We start from the raw sequence: 18,630 nt of genomic DNA, 5'->3' as shown, positions 1-18,630 counted from the left end.
CATTACTGCAGATGCTGGATTAAACATCCTGGCTGCTTATTACCCTGCAGTGAATGTAACTTGAACTGTTTACTATATGCTTAGATTCTGGTACCTGTGTGGTTAAGAAAAAAAAGTGCATTGCATTTGAGTCTGTTCCCCAAAGAAGCTGAGTATGCTGAAGAATGATAAATGACATTGTGACTTTGTTTTTGAGATGGAAGTGTGATATTTAAAAGTAATTGAGACAGTTAAAGGTTGTGTATTTATACTTACAGTTTATATATTTAACTTCTGTAAAAGGACACTGTCTGATGTTATTTTTGTATATAAACATACATACTTTCCTAACAAGATTATTTTTTCTCTTAACATTTTCCCAAAACTTAAGTGGAGTTGAATTTTACATGTTTGGCTTTCACCTTATGTGGAAGTGTTTCCTTCCCTCTGATGATACCAAGCAGAAATCAAGCCCAGTTTATGGGCTGTAAGGTATGGAGGGATGTGAAAGTTGGAGGCCTTCTTTACAGTTTAAGTTCTCGTGAGAAAAAAAATATAGCCTACTTTGTATACTATGTGCAAAATAAAAAGCATTTTTGATCATAATTTATGAAAGAGAAGATATTATATAATAGTTTTCTTCTCCTTTTATAGCCGACTGTCCTCCTGTCTTTCCTATTTGAATATACTCTTCACCAAAAGTGGGACTGATAGATTGTGACACACATAGTTCTTGTTAGCAGTGCCTCATTCCTGTTGCAAGCTAAAGCAAAATTGCAAGCAGATGGACAGATGCAACATTGTGGTACTTGGAAGAAAGGTTACTACTTGAACTGTAGTTCTCCCTTTTGGAGAAATCCTAAGTATTTCACTGTATTGTAAGATGAATGTTTAATTAGTGGATAGACTTGTTACAAATAAAGCTAAGAACTATATTGGTCTCATGTGGCCAGAGGAAAAAATGTAGTTAGGCGGGGAAGGAAGAAGTCATTTAGTGACAAGGCACAGAAAAATTTCACAGTGTGGTTTTTCTTCTCACCTGCTGATTGACGCTGGCTGCTATTTATGTAGCAATCCAGACTAATTCCAGATAGGCAAGGATTCATGGATAGGCAATTGTGCAGTCTATCATTTGTGCTTAGATCTGTGCTCAGTTCCAGCTGTGCTCAATATCAGTCACAAGATGCTTAAATGTTTAGATCACTGGAATAAATGTAAGGTTAAAACATGATTAAGCCTATTAAGTCTACGTAGATAACAGCAATTGTCACTTCTTTTTTTTCCTTGACAAAAATCTATGGAATATGTCCTAAATCAGAAGTGAGCTTAATGTGAACACAGCCTGTAATGGTGTGTTAGTAAAATGCTGCTATAACCTAGTTGAAAATAGTTGTTGTGGGTCTTAAAATTATTTTTGTATTTTAAAAAGTTCATTACTAAGTAAATGACATGTTTTAAATAAAACAGGTTCTGAATATTTTTGTTAAGAATTAACAAGTTTTAGTCATAAGAGTTTGACAGTGTCCCTTTAACACTACTTGGATTAAGTATTTAAAATATATATGTTTAAATGTTGCAACATCTTGGACATTTATAACTGTTTATTTTTAAAAACAAAATCAATGTATACTGCTACTCTTTTCAGTAGATTAAAGAATTCATGAATTTTTCATACAATTAACTCTCTATAATCTGTCCAGACTTTATGGATGTTAAATAACAGATGTTAAATAACAGTTCTCACAGAAGAAACATTTTATCATGGATATCATAATAAAAATGTTATAAACTTATACTGTCTAGCTATAATTTCAAAGAATTTTGAAGAAAAAAAATCTTTCATTATAAGTGGAGTGCAAGATTTTTAGAAGTTCCTAGCACTGTTTTGTATTCTTTTGACTAAGAGACTGCATTTACTCATCACAGATTAATCTGCAGGATTTATAAGAGGATTTATATGAGTTGGTACTCATGATTTGGTGCTACTCTAAAAGATATTTTTAAACCTCTAAGGTGGAGAGGTTTTCCAGGAGAGGCTTCCCTTAGCCTCTTCTCGAGAGGTTTCACAGCCAGACAACAGGCCTGATGGAGACAGCCCTGCAATGACCTGTTTGTCAGAAGAGGTTATTGGGCCTCCCCACATGGCCTTGTTCCGTGGCCCTCCATGCTGTCAGGGAGGTGAACATTTTAGTTAGGAGTCACTTCTAATCAAGCCAACAGGCTGTTATCTCTTAGAAGTGCTTTTCAAAGTGCAAAATTTAAATGTTTAAAAATATAAACCATTTTTGATAGCTATTGCATGTGTACAAATGGTCAAAAAATTAAACAGAACACTGACAGCTGTAAGGAAATTCATTCTGTGTGACCATCAGCTAGGCTGAATAGCAGATGAAGACACAGAGATAGGTGCAGAGATAGGTAACAGCTTGACTACTATTCTTACATCTGCGAAGCAGAAGTGATTACAGGGACCTTCTTAAACTCTTTGGCTTTTTTCCCTACCTGTCAAGCTATAAGAAGGTCAGATGTGTATATCCTCCACACAGGATATGCATTAAAAGGAGTGTTAAGCATGATGGAAGGCAGGATAAGAATTCAAAATGATTCTGATAAGTTTTGCAAGGTAGCCTGGAATCAGTAATATGGAGCCGAGACATGTTGGAAATGCTGTCTTCCATAAGAAAAAATCAAAATGCAAAAATACAAAATAAGAGGGTAGAAAATACTGTTACGGAAAAGAACATGAAGAACACCAGAAATACGAATTTGATTCAACAATGTGACGTATTAGGAAGAGTGCCAATATGTAAGGCAAGGATGAACATATTCAATTCTGCTTGGAAGTGACGAGACTCCAGTAGACTATTGAGCCTAGTTTTGTGCAGCATACTCTAAGTAAACAGATTGGAATGAAGAAAGCAAAGCAAAGAAAGAAGAAAGAAAGCGAAGTGTTGATCTTAGCAATCATGATATACAAAAACTTGAGAGATGACTGAGAACAGTTTTCTGTTATGTGAAAAGACAAGTATACTGTATCTTAACTTGTGGTAAAAGGTAACTTGGACTGAATGTAACAAAACAAACCTGCAAGATAGGTTAGCAATAGTTCATATTTTTAATCATTAACCTGGGGCTATATTGAAATAAATCACTGGTTCCACAGAGTTTTTATTTGCAATAACTATGAATGTGTTGCATTATTTCTATTTGTAGTCCTATCAAACTACATCTTACCTTTCACAATAGAAGTTACATTATTAAGTAGCGCTCTCAAGTGACCAAGGAGCCTTTATATAAAATCTTTCTTTTAATATATATGGAAAAAAAATCAGTCTCAATTTACTTTTACATCACAGAACATCTATTTGTCATCCTCTCACTATGAAAAAAAAATGTTTTGGCTAAATTGAAAAGAATTTGGCAGAAGAAAAAGCATCCTTAATCTTGTACCCTGAAATGTAAAGCACTACCTAAGCAGAACTCAGAGAGTCAGTTCAATACTGCTAAAGCCTGGTGTAAAACTTTGCTATATATAAAAAATAGAAAGCACACATCTCCAACCACAGGAAATTAAAATCAAGATCTTTTCAGATGGAAAGAGGACAGAATATAAGGATGAAAAAAGAAGATGGCAAAGGACAATTTATGAATATTAACTTTCAGCAACTAGACCTAAAAGTTCAACCAACTCCATTTCACATTATTGTTTATATTGTAATTAATTGCTGCATTACAACTTCAATAATAAGTACCTCTTGTTCTAAACATTTCAGGCAAGTTTCATCCAAAATGCACGCTTCTGCAGCACCTTCATGTCCCAGCTGAATGAGGAAGCACACAAACACGCAGAACTGGAAAGTAATCACAAAATACGCAATGGGGTTTATCTAAACTTTAAATAATGCTAAGTTCAAAATACCACATGAAGCTTTGGTTGGTGGGGAACACGTTTTACCCTAAGCTGTGCTTACAGTGCAACCCTGTTGCAGCTGCGGGCTGCTTCAGAAGCCCGCAGAGCTGCACGGCCAGCCAGGCCGCTCCGCCACGCGCTGTTTCGGTGCCGGGCTGCCGGGCTGGCCCGCACCCGGCCCCGCGGTGCTGCGCGGCGGCCACGCCGGCCGGCGCACCCAGCGGAGCGCGCACCCAGCGGAGCCCGCACCCAGCGGAGCCCGCGCGGGCGCCAGCGCTGTCTCTGCTGCGCCCCCAGCCGCCGCCCGAACGCAGCAGAGCCGCTGCCCGCGGCCCGTGCGGCGCGGCCGGAGCTGCCCATGCGGGCCCCGTTAAGGCCGCGGGGCTGCAGGAAGGGGGCGGCTCTGTCGCCCCCTGGCGGCCCCGCCGCAGCAGCGCCGCGCAGCGCGTCCTGCGGCCTCACCTTGCTCGCCGCAGGACGCGCTGGCTCCCTCGCCTCGGCGCAGAAGGGGACCGCGCCGGCGGCAGCAGGGCTCTGCAAGGTGGGGAGGGTCAGCAGGAAAATCCAAGCGGTTTGCTGGGGTGCCTGGCTGTCTCCCAGAACACATCCCGCCCCAGCATGGAAAAGGCCGATCTCCACAGGCACAAACCACCTGCCAACACAGGGCTACGCTCCATAATCAGGCATCACTGCTCACTAGGGGCTTCCAGAATGGCAAATGGGGGGATGGGTATTGTGTCACACACCAGGCTCACCTGAGGAGACACTTTCAAAGTTGTCATTTTTAATCAGTCAAACGTTTCCCCCTCTCTTTACCCCTTTCAGGATATACGCAGTGCTGGTTTATAGAACCTAAACATTAACTCCACAAGAAGTGCTGCTATACATTGAGGTCTCAGATCTTGCAGTTCAGAGTAACATGGATTGTCTTCCTCCCTGTATTTGTGAAGGCTCCAACTTTTTATACTAGTAACAAAGTGTGCATCACACCAAGAATTACTGTGGCCAGGGGAAACTTTGCCAGGAGTGACAAAAGAGGTTTTGCACATATGATTTAATGCATCTACTTTGCAGAAGGCAAATCCAGCACAAAACCAGGAAGGTTGCAGAAAAACATTTTCATGTAATCTTTATATATACACACTATATACACATATATACATACGCTATAGTGTATATACCATATACACTTTACATACACACTGCATACAGCATACTGAAAACATGTTTGTAAATCACATTCCTGACTTTTACGCAACACTTTCCCTCAGCCATCTTGAATTACAGTATTAGGTAGTGGAAGGGCATTATATGGATACGTAATTATCAATTCTCAACTGCCCCAGCAGTGGCCCATTAGCCAGCAGCATACATCACCACCACATGGGCATTTAACGCTGTACGTGACCCTGACACGAGGAGGTAAGCGGCGTCTCACAGCGCTCCTCCATGCTCCCTCTTGCGCCACGTTTCCACACTCAAGATGGCGCCCTCTCACCCAGAAGGCATAGCAAGGCCGACGGAGCACCGCCTTAGCAGGTGAACGGCTGGTCCGTGAAAGCCTCTGCCCCTCCACACCCCCTCCGAGCGCAGAAGCAGCCCCGCAGCGCGGCCGCAGCCACCACCGCGGACCCGCACGACGGCTGTAACCGCCCCGCTCCGCGTTTGAAACGCAACTGCTCCCGCCCCGCCCTGCCAACGCCGGCGCCGCCGGCGCTCTGGGCAACCACGCCCCTCCAAACGGCACGGGGGCCAGCCCCCTCTTGAGTGGCAGCCGTCTCAGCCCGTAACTGCGCCTACCGCGCAAGGGGGCGGGAAAGATCGCCCTCGGCAGCCAATGAGGAGGCGGGAGGTCGCGGCAGCTGCGCCCGGGTTGGCGGGCCCGACGTTGTAGCGCGTTTCTAAGGGGAAGTGCGCGCGACGCGGCGCGTAGGAGAGCGGCGCGGAGCGGCCCAGCAGCGCGGAGCGGAGCGGAGCGGCCCGCGCGTGGGGCCGGCACCATGAGCCTGTCCCTGAGGTGGGCACGGGCTGCACGCCCGGCGGGACGGGACGAGGCGGCGGCGGCGGCGGCCCGGGGCCGCCCCGCGCTGCGCTGCGCTGGCGGAGGCGGGCGGCGGAGGCCGGCCGGCCGGCGGCCGGTTGGAGCGTTAACCGCTTGTGTCTGATCCCCGCAGAGAGGATCGCCGCGCGCAGCCGGAGCTGATTAGGCCCGTCGGGGTCTTCTGGCACTGTTATTTGTTGGAAAAAAAATCTGGTCGTTAAAATAATAATATGCGCCTTCAAAAAGCTTGTTAATAAGTTTCAAGGTTTTTGTTTGTTTGTTGTTGTTTGTTTGTTTCCATTTGGAAGCAAGATTTTCTCACCAGAAGCAAAATTTTAGCAGCTGCTACTATTGAGTCTTTGGGTTTTGTTTTCTTTGCTTTTCATTAAGGTTCAATGACTTTTGTAAAAATAACCTGTGGCTTATAAATCCTGCACCTCGCAAATCCTTCTTTTCAGCTTGTTTGGTACATTTATGTGATATAGTTCATCTTTAATTAAAGGGTATAACAACTTTGTTTTGTGTAGTAACGATGTTTGTAATAAAAGCAATACTGAGCTACTTAAATTTAAGCACTGCAAAAAAATCTTAAAAATGCTTTATGCTAGACATTAAGCAAGCACTTGACAGATCCTTCTTTCTAAAGAGCTCAGCGTTAATCTGCTTTCCAGCTTCTAAATAGAGAGCTTCATCATCACAGCTCACAAAACATGGGCTTGAGTGAATCTCCCACTTGTAGTTACAAAGGCAGCTGAGAGAGATTTTAGTCCTGTGAGAAACTATAGTAATCTAAAGGCTATGTGAAATTTAACTGTCTTCCTGACTGGTCTTCTAAGGGCCCTTTGAGCTTTTGGGGCTGTGAGGTGGATCCAGTTTGTGCAACTTACATTTTCCATGTATATATTTGGAATTTTCACTAGTTTGGCTAAAGTTGCAGTTGAAAGCTGAGTCACAACTGTATGTTGAATCTTTGGGTTTGTTTAGAATTAGCTAGTATTTTTCTTTAACAAAGGAGAGCAAAAAGCAGCTAATTAAAGGAGATGTGGAAAACTGTTTTCCATCCACTTTTCAGGAATTCTTGCGCATTTTGTAGTAAATGACGTGCATTTCATTTCTGCTGCAAATAAACAAATCTGTATTGAAATATTTCCTCCTGTCAGTATACTGAATCATGCAGCAGTCCAGGTTGGAACGGACTTCTGGAAGTCACCTAGTGCAGCTTGCTACTCAGAGCAGGTCAGACCTGAAACTGAGTGAGTTTGCAATAGCCCTTGTTCAGCTGAGTTCTGAAAACATTTAAGTGTGGAGATTTTACGCTCTCCCAGGGCAGCTGTTCCTGTACATAACTATCCTCACTGGGAAGAATGCTGTTTCTTAGATGCAACTTCATTTCCCCTGTTGCAACTTGCAACTGTTGTTTCTTGTCCTTTCACAGTGCGTCTTTGAGAACTGGTCTTTGTCCTTTGTAAAATAACCTCCAGAAATAGAAAGCAGCTCTCAGTTTTCCCCCATACTCTTTCCCCTATCCCTCCTCACCCAGCCTAAACAAACCCAGCTCACTCAGCTTTTCCCTGTACATCATGTGCTCTAGCTATCTAAGCATCTTAGATAGTCCCTTGGACTTGCTCTTGTTATTAAAGGGATCCAAAATTGGCTATAATGGTTCAAATGCAGCCTTTGGATTGCAGAGTAGAGTGGATTGATCCCTGCAGTTAGCTAACATGTCTGCAAAGGTGTATTGTTAAACTTCGTGTAAGTCCATTTCTTCCAGGAGTGTGCCTGAGTACTGGCAACTTCACTCATATCATCTATTACGTAAAATGCACTGCTTTCTGTAGAAAGCTTGCTTTGGAATGGGTGTCTTCCAAGCAATTACTGTGGCTACACAATAGTCAGTCTTTCTGACATGAATAAAACACAGTTACAGCCACAATAAAATTTACGCTTTGCTCATTCCAAAGTATCCTTGATCTGTCCCATCCTTTCAGCAAGCATTCTTGTGAATTAAAAATTCCATGGGATTATGCAGGATTTTTTTTTCTCCTAGTCCTCTGTAATGCATGCATTTCTAACAAGTAATGCCTTATTACATATTTCATAAGTGTCTGTTAATTTTATGTGCTTGCTAATTTCATTTTATTTACATATGAACAGCATATACCTTCTTCAATTGTCATGCTTGGCATGTGTGCTATATACCTTCTACCTCTATTATCTGAAAATTTAATCTTATTTCTAGACTATCCAAAAATAGATGGCTCTGAGCACACAGTTTGTTCTGGTTTTTGTGCTTGATTTGGTCCATTTTGTATATGCCACAAACAGAGCAAAAAAGACATTAGATTAGTTCGTTAATTAGATTAACTAGATTAATTTAGATTTAAAACATCTCTAACAATCCATACAAGGTGTTTATCTAAAAATTGCTTCTGATAACAAAGCCCAAGACTTGAGATTTTTAACATCTGCTTCAGCAACCAGACAAGCCAATGAAATGTCCAGTCAAGCCTCTAGCTGCATCCTTCTGAAAACTTCCTCCTACAGTTAGGAATACCGTGTCATTTTATCTGCTATTCAAGTTGTAGTCCCAAGTATTTCTGTTAGACTTTTTTTCTTCTAGTTTGTTTAATAACTTACTGATCAAAACACTTTCACCAATTTTATTTGGTGAGAAGAGAGGGGATGTCATTTGGTCTTTGCAAAACTATTGTCTATTTTAAGTGTTGTTTTATGCTGGGAGAAACTGAGAATAGAATGAATGAAATAGGTAGAATGATCTATGCTATTGTTAAGAGTTTTTTATTGATGGAAAAGTATGTAGAGCTTTATCTTCCCAGATTAGCTACATTCAGCTTTCTTCTTTTCATACAGGAATGAACTTTCAGTAGACAAAACTAAAAGGAAAAAAAGAAGAGAACTGACAGAAGAACAGAAGCAGGAAATTAAAGATGCCTTTGAGTTGTTTGATACAGACAAAGATAGAGCAATAAATTATCATGAATTAAAGGTAAAAGAAGTACTTAGTCTAACCTTCTGGCTTCACAGTTAGGCTTTATCAATTAATTCAAGAATTACTTGAAAGAAGAAATGAGAATTTCTTACTTTACCTTACTTGTTATAGACATGTCTTTGTCTTAAGTGTACAGAGATTGTCTTTTAATTTCAGAGTTCAGGTATTTTATGTCTGTTGGAAGCTACAGTGTGTGGAAGCTACAGTTACTATTTGGATATGTAGATTGTTAATGCACTTTGTCTGATTGCAGTATGCTTTTCCATTCCCGACCATTTGGATTATTTGCAAAGATGTTCTCTCAGCTGCTGGATTATCTTTGGCCCTGAAACAGGCAACACTGTGGAAGAGCAGAGGTGTATAAAATTACAGAATACCTTCTTTCATAAGAAGTTAGGACATAGCATAGATTAGTATGCCCAGTATATCTCAGAGGATTGTGGTTTTCTGTTGATCATTTAGCCTATATTCATATGTTTGCAAACAAACTAGTGCATGCAGAGATTTCTCTCTCTTTACCATCCCAGTTGAAATGGGAAAGCTAAGGATGTACTCCTAACCTGATACAAAAGTAAAAGATGGACTGGCTTATGTTATCCTAAAGGTATCAGTGGGGAAGTAAAGTTAGGTAACGTGTAAGGTGACTAGTAAACCCATGAACAAGCATGCCCTCATTATGAATATTAAAGAAGAATAGGTTGAAGAATGTTTTCAATGTTATCGTATTGAAAAAAAGACAAGATTTCCTGTTAGAATGACTATTGAAATGCTTGAAGTTTTTTTGAAAATGATTAAAAAAAAAAAGCCCTATTTGTGCTCAAAGCATTTGGTCCATCTTAAAAAAAATAAATTGAATTTTCAGGGTTTTTATGTTCTCTTATTCTAACTTGAGGATGTAGTTGCTAATACTGCTTTAGATGATTTTATATCCAAAACTTTTCCTGCTATTTATTTTTATTTATTTTACTTATTAATATTTCTATCTCACTGATGTGCACATTTTTTAATTGAGTAATAAGATACTTAACACAAAGAAAAATATCTGATCTATTTTAATATTCACATATTGTTGTACTTCTGTTTTATTCCAAAAGGTGGCAATGAGAGCCTTGGGTTTTGATGTGAAAAAAGCTGATGTACTGAAAATACTTAAAGATTATGATCGAGAAGCAACAGGCAAAATCACCTTTGATGATTTTAATGAAGTTGGTATGTGTTTGGTTGTGTATTTTGAGGGAAAAGTGGATAGAGAAGAAATACTTTGCATGCTTTTTCAATTCTGTAGTACTATTTAGAAATTTGAAATTTCATTCCATGTTTTTCTTAATGGAAGGGAATAGAGTAGAAAGGTTTTTTGCATACTGAATATGCAGTTGATATGTGAAACTGAATCATAGGATCAGTATGAAAGGAGCTAGAGTATATGCAGTCCTAATCTATTTCAAATTTCTGAAAATGAAAAAAAACTTTAATTTACAGATGTAGATATTCTTGTGCTAGTTTTGAATATTATAGGTTTCTCCTCCTTGTTGTGGAAAAAGTAGTTGGAATTGAATTTCATGAAAGAGGTTACACAAAGACAAACTGTAAACACTGCACATGTAATAAAGATAAGAGAAGCTGAAACAGGTATTAAAATAATGGATTTTCTGCTTTTGATAAAATCAACAAATACTTTCACAAACAACAAATTTTATTAACAATGGAATTTAATTAGGCTGTTTTGATGTAAAATTTTTGTATTTTTCAATTTTTAACATATTTTCAGTATGTAGTGATTGCAGAATTTGTAAATATTCAGGATTAAATTTCAGTATTTTTTTGTTTGTTACATATAATTTATACTTCTGTGTACAATTTTCTATTTACAAAAATATAAGTTGTGATTCTTTTCATGGACATTGTGGCTTTATTTCTCTATTTTACTATTGCAGTCCATGTGTTTAAGGTATTAGATGTCTGTGAAATTTCAGAAAAGTCAGTATTGGTCAGATGTAGTTGCTCTTGGCTATGAAAAGTAATCCAGTTAATGTCACAAATCAATTACTGATTGAAACATGTTGCAAGTTTTAAAGCTTAACAGGTAACGATTGGAGACAATACTTTGGTAATGACAGAAAACAAGGTGTCTTAAATGTGTTTCCAGCTAGGGTAAATTATGGGTCAGAAGAAGACTGCAAGTGAACCCTGTCATTGCAGCCAATTTAAAGCAGCAAAGCTAAAAGAGCTTGGCAATTCATCTAGATGTAATTATTTTCATTTGGGTATTATTTTTGGCCTATGACAGACTGGAAATGTTACATCTGGGGGGCTTGGGGGAATAAAACTTGTCTCACCTATTTGCTATTAGAAGGGTTTTCTTTTCTCTTACAAATCCTTGTAGTCAATCCTGTCATTGTTAGTTAGTTCCTTTTTCTGGCCTAGCTCTCAGGATAGGTAGTCAATAAGTGCTGTGCAAAACTAGGAAAATTCCTACAGGAAAGCACAGCTTTCACTATGAGAAGGTAATGTAATTGAATCTGTCCCAAAACTTGTGTCAGATCTCTGTGCATCTATGACATGATACACAATAAAATACAGAAAGATCAGGGAGTCAGAGAAGATAGGTTGCAGAAAAAAATAGTTCTGAAGAGCTGGTTAAATATTCTGAAATAGTTGTTGAGCCATCAGTTTTCCATGGTTTAATTTATGAAAAGGTCCAACTATTGTTCATGCTCTCCACTAATTGTCTTATCTGTACAAATGCTACTTATGCTTTTAAATAGAGGAATGGTCCTTGTGAAATATACAAAGATGCAGTAGTATTTCTGTCTTGTTTTGTAGAGTCCCATCACAGAATATTTAGAAACATAGTATTTTATGACTGTTCAGATAATGTTGCAGTTATCTTTTTGCCCTAATAAGTAAAATTTTTAAGTGATGTGTGGTGTCATTAATATAGTTGTTTTAAATGAAAATATTTGAATTTAATCTGAAGGGTTTATACATATATTTAAACTTCATTGATATAGTGAGCATATATGAGCTAGAATTTATTTTTTTCTGTCAAGTGCACTAAACCAAGGAGGGCATCCCATCTGCAAACACTTGCAGATTCCAAGTGATTCCTAATGCCAGAGGCAGCATGGATGAGGCTATTTATGACTTCCATCAAGCCATTAAAAGTCTTATAATACAAGACTAACAACAGGTACAAAGATGTGAGGATGTTTACAGTTGGTTCCAGAAATGTCTGAAATAGTTATCAATAAAATATTTTTATATGGCAAGCTATTTAGTCTGCCTTTACTGTGACAGAAGTTGACAAATGGATTTGATATAAGAAATAATTAGAACTACTGAGTCCTTCCACAGTTAACATTTTGCTTTTTGCAGTAGTGTCCTTTTGATAACCCATGTGCTTTTTTTTTCTTTTGCAGTGAAGTTTTGTATCTAAAATAGAGGGTTATTATGAGCGCTTTTCATTGCTCAGTGTTGTTCCTTTATTTTCTGCAATCAAAATTCTATCAAATCATAACATTTAAAGTCAACAGATGTATGTATCTGCATCTGTCAGAGTTGATTTTTTTGGTTGTGAGTTGTATGTTTGGAACAGACTGGGAGCACATGCATTCAGTTCCTTTTGGAAAGTGTTTATCAAAAGCATGAGTATGTCTGAATTATGACATAGGCTTTGACTGTAGTTGGGGTGTCCCAGAGAGATATGTGTCTTATGGAAAGAGAAGTGAAGAAGGCCAAATAGCAGCCACAACAGTGTTGAGTAAAAAATGAAGAGTAAATCAAATTTAGTGTTCACTCTTTGTACTACTTTTTTCTGTTAATGTCATTCTCAGTTTATTCTTCTAGTCTGACTTTGTTTTGTTTTTTCCTTACAGTGACAGACTGGATATTGGACAGAGATCCACAAGAGGAAATACTCAAGGCATTCAAACTATTTGACGATGATGACTCTGGTAAAATAAGTCTGAGAAACCTGCGCAGGGTTGCAAGAGAACTTGGTGAAAATATGACTGATGAAGAATTGAGGGCTATGATTGAAGAATTTGATAAGGATGGAGACGGAGAAAGTAAGTATTAAGAGTTAAAATCCAATATAGTCTGTTTCTGATTTTCTCCCCATTTTAAATGGGGGTCTTAGTCTGAAAATGACTGAAATCTTCAGCATTATCCTCTTTGGTTTTCCTCTGAATGATTTCAGATCAAGCTTGATTTAGCTGTCAAAGAATGGAGCTTGTTACTTTTAATAGTTGCTAGTCCCGGAAATATATTTTGGAGTCTAAAAATCCACTTGTGTTCTCTGTCCTTAAATTCACGAGTGACTCCCATTCAGCCTGCTGCTATTGAAAGTAGTAAAAGTGTAGCTGAAGGAAGTAAATTGGTTCTTGGGCAATTCAATTGATTTCTAACTACACTGCAATTTTTTCCATTTAAATTAAGAAGGTTAAATGGCTAAGTGTCTCATTTGTGGGATCATGTAGTCCAATGTTTCTCAACTACTAATATGCCATTGCTGTGGCTTCTGTATGTTACTGAGGCGGGGAGTATTGAGCTAGTAAATTATGCTGGATTTACCTTGGGCCTACGCAAGATCACTTTGGATGGGTTTTGGCCATGCTTTTGGAGATAAGAGTGATTAAAAAGCAAACAAAACAAAAACCTGTGTTTATGCCAGAAAGCTTAATACTTGTATTGCTTTAGGGCAGTGCTGCTCCCCTGTGTTGTACCTGTGATGGCTTTATTGTGCACTTCTGGTTTTCCCAACTAAACCGGTCAGCTGTACTGTTCATAGGTCTCTCTAAAATAAAAGTATTTTTGGAATATTTATACCTTGGAGGTCTGTTTTTAGAAACTCCAGGGCGTAGGTTCTTGTAGCTTTTGTCTTTAGTGAGCCTATCTATAGGAAATATGATCTAGCATTAGAGGTCTCAGATTCTGACATGGAACTAGAAAGAAGGCTTCACTGAAATAACATTCTCCCATATGTCTCCAGAGTCAAAGTCAATATTTACATCATATTAAGTGGGATGATAGTTACCTATTTCGTGATTGTGTATGTCATAGCATTGAGGGAATCTGAAACTAGGAAAGACAGGCATGTGAAACTAGGGGAGACTGACATGCACAACGAACTCAAAAGCAAACTTTCAAATACATAGTAAGTCTGAGAGGATTGCCTGGGTAACATTGTAACGTTGTATTTCCATTCTACTTTGCTATATTATTGAACAAAGTTATCAAGATATTTTGGGGAAGATGTTTGGCTTTATGGCACTCAACTTTCTTTGGCTTCTAGTTACTGGAACTGGCTATGGAATATTTCTGAAACAATCTATAGAATATATATCAAAAATAGATTGGTTGGTGTGAACACTGCAAGCATACCTATTTTTTTTTCCTTTTTCCTCGTTTGTTTCCGTTTCTTATTAAGCAGCTAGCTGACAGTCAGTCTCAATGGGTTACTTTGGGAAGGAAGACATTTTCTTTACTTTCTGTATCTTTCAGTAGTCCATCATGTAATTAGGCAACCTCTGAGAGAACCTCCATCTTAATCCATTATTTTTTCTATGTACTGGAAAAATTAAAAGGCCTCAATACTTTGTGGAAATGTCTTTCATACTACTTCCACAGAGTTGTTTTACTATGAACACATTCTTTCTCTCATCTCAAGGTAGAAGAAATTCAAAATAGATAAGCTCACAGTTTGGCTACCTGCATTTTAAAATTGTTTTGTAAGTTGAACGTGCAGGTCAGGGTGGGGGGGAGGGAAACAAGTCAGGAGGTAAAGATTATTCATTCTATCTCTTTGATAATACCCAAAATATGATTCTCCTCTGAGTTTGATAGGACATCCTCAGGTGCTGGAAAGTACAAGATACCAAGCTCAACTTCTGTGCAGAAAGAGAAGTGTAGTGTCCTCTGAATACCAGGCTTCATTGATTACAGCAAGCAAATATTTTTGCATCTAAAAGTTATAGTTAATAATATATCACTTTCATTGTGATATGTATTTTTTCATGCATTCTGGTACTTAATGCTCTGCTTTGAGGTTTATGGCTGAAAAGATAAAAGGAATGCAACACTTGCATTTTATCCCATCTTGTGTCTAAAATGTGCCTTCTGGTCAGTAATATCCTAGAGTGGTAATGCAGAAATGGCCAGAATGCTGTGACATTCCTTTGGTTCTTCATACTACACTGACACACGGAGAGCACGACACACCGGCAGAGTTGTGCACGGAGGAGGACGTTGTGTCATGGCCATTGGGACTGCTGCGGGACTCAGCTTCCCGCACAGCAGGCCCTCCTTGAGGATTGCATGGGGAAGAGATGTATAAAGTCACTTCAGGATTTTCGGGATTCTGAAAAGGTGGAAATAAGCTGTAATTGTTTACAGGCCATGAGAGTAGTTAAGCACTGGAACCTGGGAGGTATTCAGAGCTTCACTAGCAAGAGCCTGAGCAATCTAATTTAGTTGACCCTGCTTTGAGCAAGACATTGGGCTATGATTTGAGGATTATTGGATTCAGTAACTTGAAGAGTATTTAAAATCACAGGAATAATGTATTTCTTAGTATGGAGTAATGCATTTGTTAACTTTTAATAGGCTTAGCATATTCACAGACATCGGTTGTATAAACGTAGGATTAAAGGAAATGCAAAACTAACTCTGCTAAATACTGATGATGGTGTATATTTGCTTTGATTTGTAGATATGGGAAATTAAGAATCATATATAAGACTCAGTAAAGTCTAGCAAATGGTGACTTCAAAAGCAACAATAGAGGAGAATTTTTGAAAAATGCAGGAACATAGTCTCAACTGCACGTAGCAACTTGTTCCTCTTCCCTGAAACCTTGCTACTTGAGGTCTAGCATTGGCATGTTGTTATCACCAATTTTGTATTAACAATTTCAGGTGGCTTATGAAGCCAGGCAGTAGCGTATGTACAGTTTTCTGTAAGTATGATGGCATAGAGCTGTTAAAAGCGTTGCCTCCGGCCACAGTCCTGGTGTACTGACCATGTGTGTGTGTCTATATATAAAACGAGGGGTAGCTGTATGTATGATTTTTTTACTCTTCTAGATTAAGATGTATTTCCTAATTTTTAAGAATTAATATTATACATGTGCTTTGGGACAGGGGAGGGAATACCATCTCCCAAATTGTTTTCATTACACCTATTTCACTTATGAATCACACAGAACAATTAGACCACAAGGCTGGTTGTAGTGTCAGTTGTTTGACCTAGACAAGTAAGTAATATCACTGCTAAAGGAAAGTGATGCTTTTACCCTTTAATTCTTAGTGGCTTTGCCAGGTATTTGACTTAATTATTACATTTTAGGGAGTAGCTAGATTATTTGGTCACTTAAGGATCCTGCCAGATATGTGTATGGCTACATCTAATTTCTTTTCCTGCAATCAAAATGATTTTCATCTGTGAATTTATGATTATGGTGGCTACTGAAAAGCTGCCTTGGACTTCAGATATATCCTTAGATAACAACCATCAAGAAAGGTCATGTATGCCAAGAGTATCCCTCTCTTCATCACATAAAGAGTGAAATTGGAAATTATCTTATTTAAGATAAACTGTAAGTATTTTTATGCAATTGACTGATTTCAATATGTAATCTTTTTTATCTGCAAATTTTTGTGTATAACACTTAAAATAGTTTTATATATGAAGAAATGAAAATATTTCGTAATATGGTATTTAGTGTGCTTTTTGACCAGTATAAAACGAAAAGCTTATGTACTACTTTATGCAGAAAAAAATCTCTAATCAATTATTTCAAAGTCTGGAAAATTTTCATACTTCCGATTTTCACTGTAACTGATCAAGAATTGCATTCTCCCTGAACATAAAGAACTAAAGAGGCAAAATGGGCAAGCAAATGTCTGTTTTGTTTTCTGAAGTGTCCTCTTTTTCCTGCCTACAACCTTCAGTTTATCTTTGTTATAAATTCTGGCTTGTGATCCAGATATATTACCACTTCTTGATTGGTGCAACTGTGTCTCAGCTCTTTCATACCTTCTCAGGAGGTACTTTTTATTTTAATGCTAATCCTCATCATAATTTTGATGATTTACGTTAATCATTGCTAACTACTATATTCTATGAACAAAAAAAAATGCATTCAAATAAAATTAAGATACCAGTATATAAGGGAGAAATCACAGTATTGTAATTATTTGAACTCAAATCGTTAAAAATTTAGGAAGTATAGAATAATGATTATATCTGAAAAAAATATTGGGCAAAGCTTTGGAAATGCTTTTCAAGGTCTTTTTAAAGCCTTTTTAGTATGGTTAAATTTGTTGAATTTTCTTTCAACTATAAATGTAATAATTTTCAGGGTTTTATTTAGCAATAATTTGGGCACAAGGCTGGGACAAATAACTGTCAGAATTCTGCATACATGTGTGGCCATGTCTGTATCACTGACTCATTCTAACTAATCCCCGTCACAGTAATTAGTGGCAGGCAGAGCACGCTCACTGGTTAAATCTACTGCAGTGGCTCTGTTTTAACATATGAGTAAGGTCAATAGCTCAGGTATAAGTACAGCAAAAAATAATTAATGACTGCTAATTAATTTATTTTTATGGCTTAATTTCTGCAACTACATTTGCGTAAAATTTCAGTTAATTGTAACTGAAAAATGAAGAAAGTTCAGAGAGGAGGGAAAAAAAAAAGCCTGTCAAAAGTCCATTTTAATTCTAACTAATTGTTACTAATAACATTAAAAATCCTATTTTATTTAGCAAAGTGTGTTTGGGAGGTAGAGGGATACCGTGGGGTTTTTTTAGACACAAAGATACGAATCATTATTTTAAGAACAAAATAGACTATTACTATAACTTACGTTATGACATTCTTGCTACAGAGAGGCATAAAGAATTTCAAAAGTGACCAGTTTTAATTTTCTTTTAACCTTTTGAAAAAATAGTTAGAATCATAAACAAAGTATAACAAAGTATATTTTGTTTAGCCATAACCTTAAATATTTTTCCTAATGTTTTTCTTCCTTTTTTCCTCTTTTAGTATTTTTTACTTTCATACTTGTACAGAAATAATAGCTTATTATACATGAGCTAAACTCTGGCTTAAGTGCAATGCTTATGTAAGCTTGCATTCTGGCTTTAGTGTTTTACCTTTTTTAAAAAAAGAGGGGGGGGGTAGGGAAAAGGGGGTGGGCAGAGTTCTTCAGAAGCAAAAAAAATCCGGACTTGTATTTATAAAATGTAGCTAGCAACTGATCAAACCCCAAGAGTACTAACTGGAAAACCTTTAAGTAAAATGAATAATACAGACATAAATTATTCTATACTTTATGATGGTTTGCTGTTTGTCTAATAATTTTCTCTTTTATTACAGTCAATCAAGAAGAATTCATTGCTATTATGACTGGAGATATTTAACATCATAAGAGAAGAAATTAATTCAACACAAAGAGATGAATCATTGGCAGCTACCTTTAAAACATTTTGTATTTCTGGTCAAATCTGTAGCTGGAGTCATGCAGAAAATTATTTTCTTCATAAGACTAAAAGAAACACAGTTTTTGTGTACTAATACTTTAGTATTTTGTATCATCAAATAATATGACTAGAATAATTGATACATCATTTTAGAGTAAGTAATGATATGTTTTCCAAATGTTTGAGTGCTCATTTGTAAAATAGC

General features: G+C 37.8%; 1 protein-coding gene across 1 annotated transcript; it reads left to right on the top strand.

The window, feature by feature from the left end:
* The first annotated feature begins 5,753 nt into the window (after positions 1 to 5,753).
* CETN3 (centrin 3) lies at positions 5,754 to 18,395 on the top strand. The gene is made up of 5 exons (XM_088519597.1): positions 5,754 to 5,906; positions 8,802 to 8,937; positions 10,035 to 10,149; positions 12,816 to 13,007; positions 18,322 to 18,395. The coding sequence occupies exons 1-5, from the start codon at positions 5,890 to 5,892 to the stop codon at positions 18,363 to 18,365; spliced, it is 504 nt and encodes a 167-aa protein (XP_088375723.1). The 5' UTR covers positions 5,754 to 5,889; the 3' UTR covers positions 18,366 to 18,395.
* Positions 18,396 to 18,630: the final 235 nt, after the last annotated feature.

Source organism: Tinamus guttatus, unplaced genomic scaffold (assembly GCF_059628265.1).
Source record: "Tinamus guttatus ecotype Peru unplaced genomic scaffold, ASM5962826v1 Tinamus_guttatus_pri_ptg000062l, whole genome shotgun sequence".
Lineage (NCBI taxonomy): Eukaryota > Metazoa > Chordata > Aves > Tinamiformes > Tinamidae > Tinamus > Tinamus guttatus.
The sequence above is the reverse complement of the archived record's forward strand: the minus strand, read 5'-3'. Positions and strand labels throughout refer to the sequence as shown.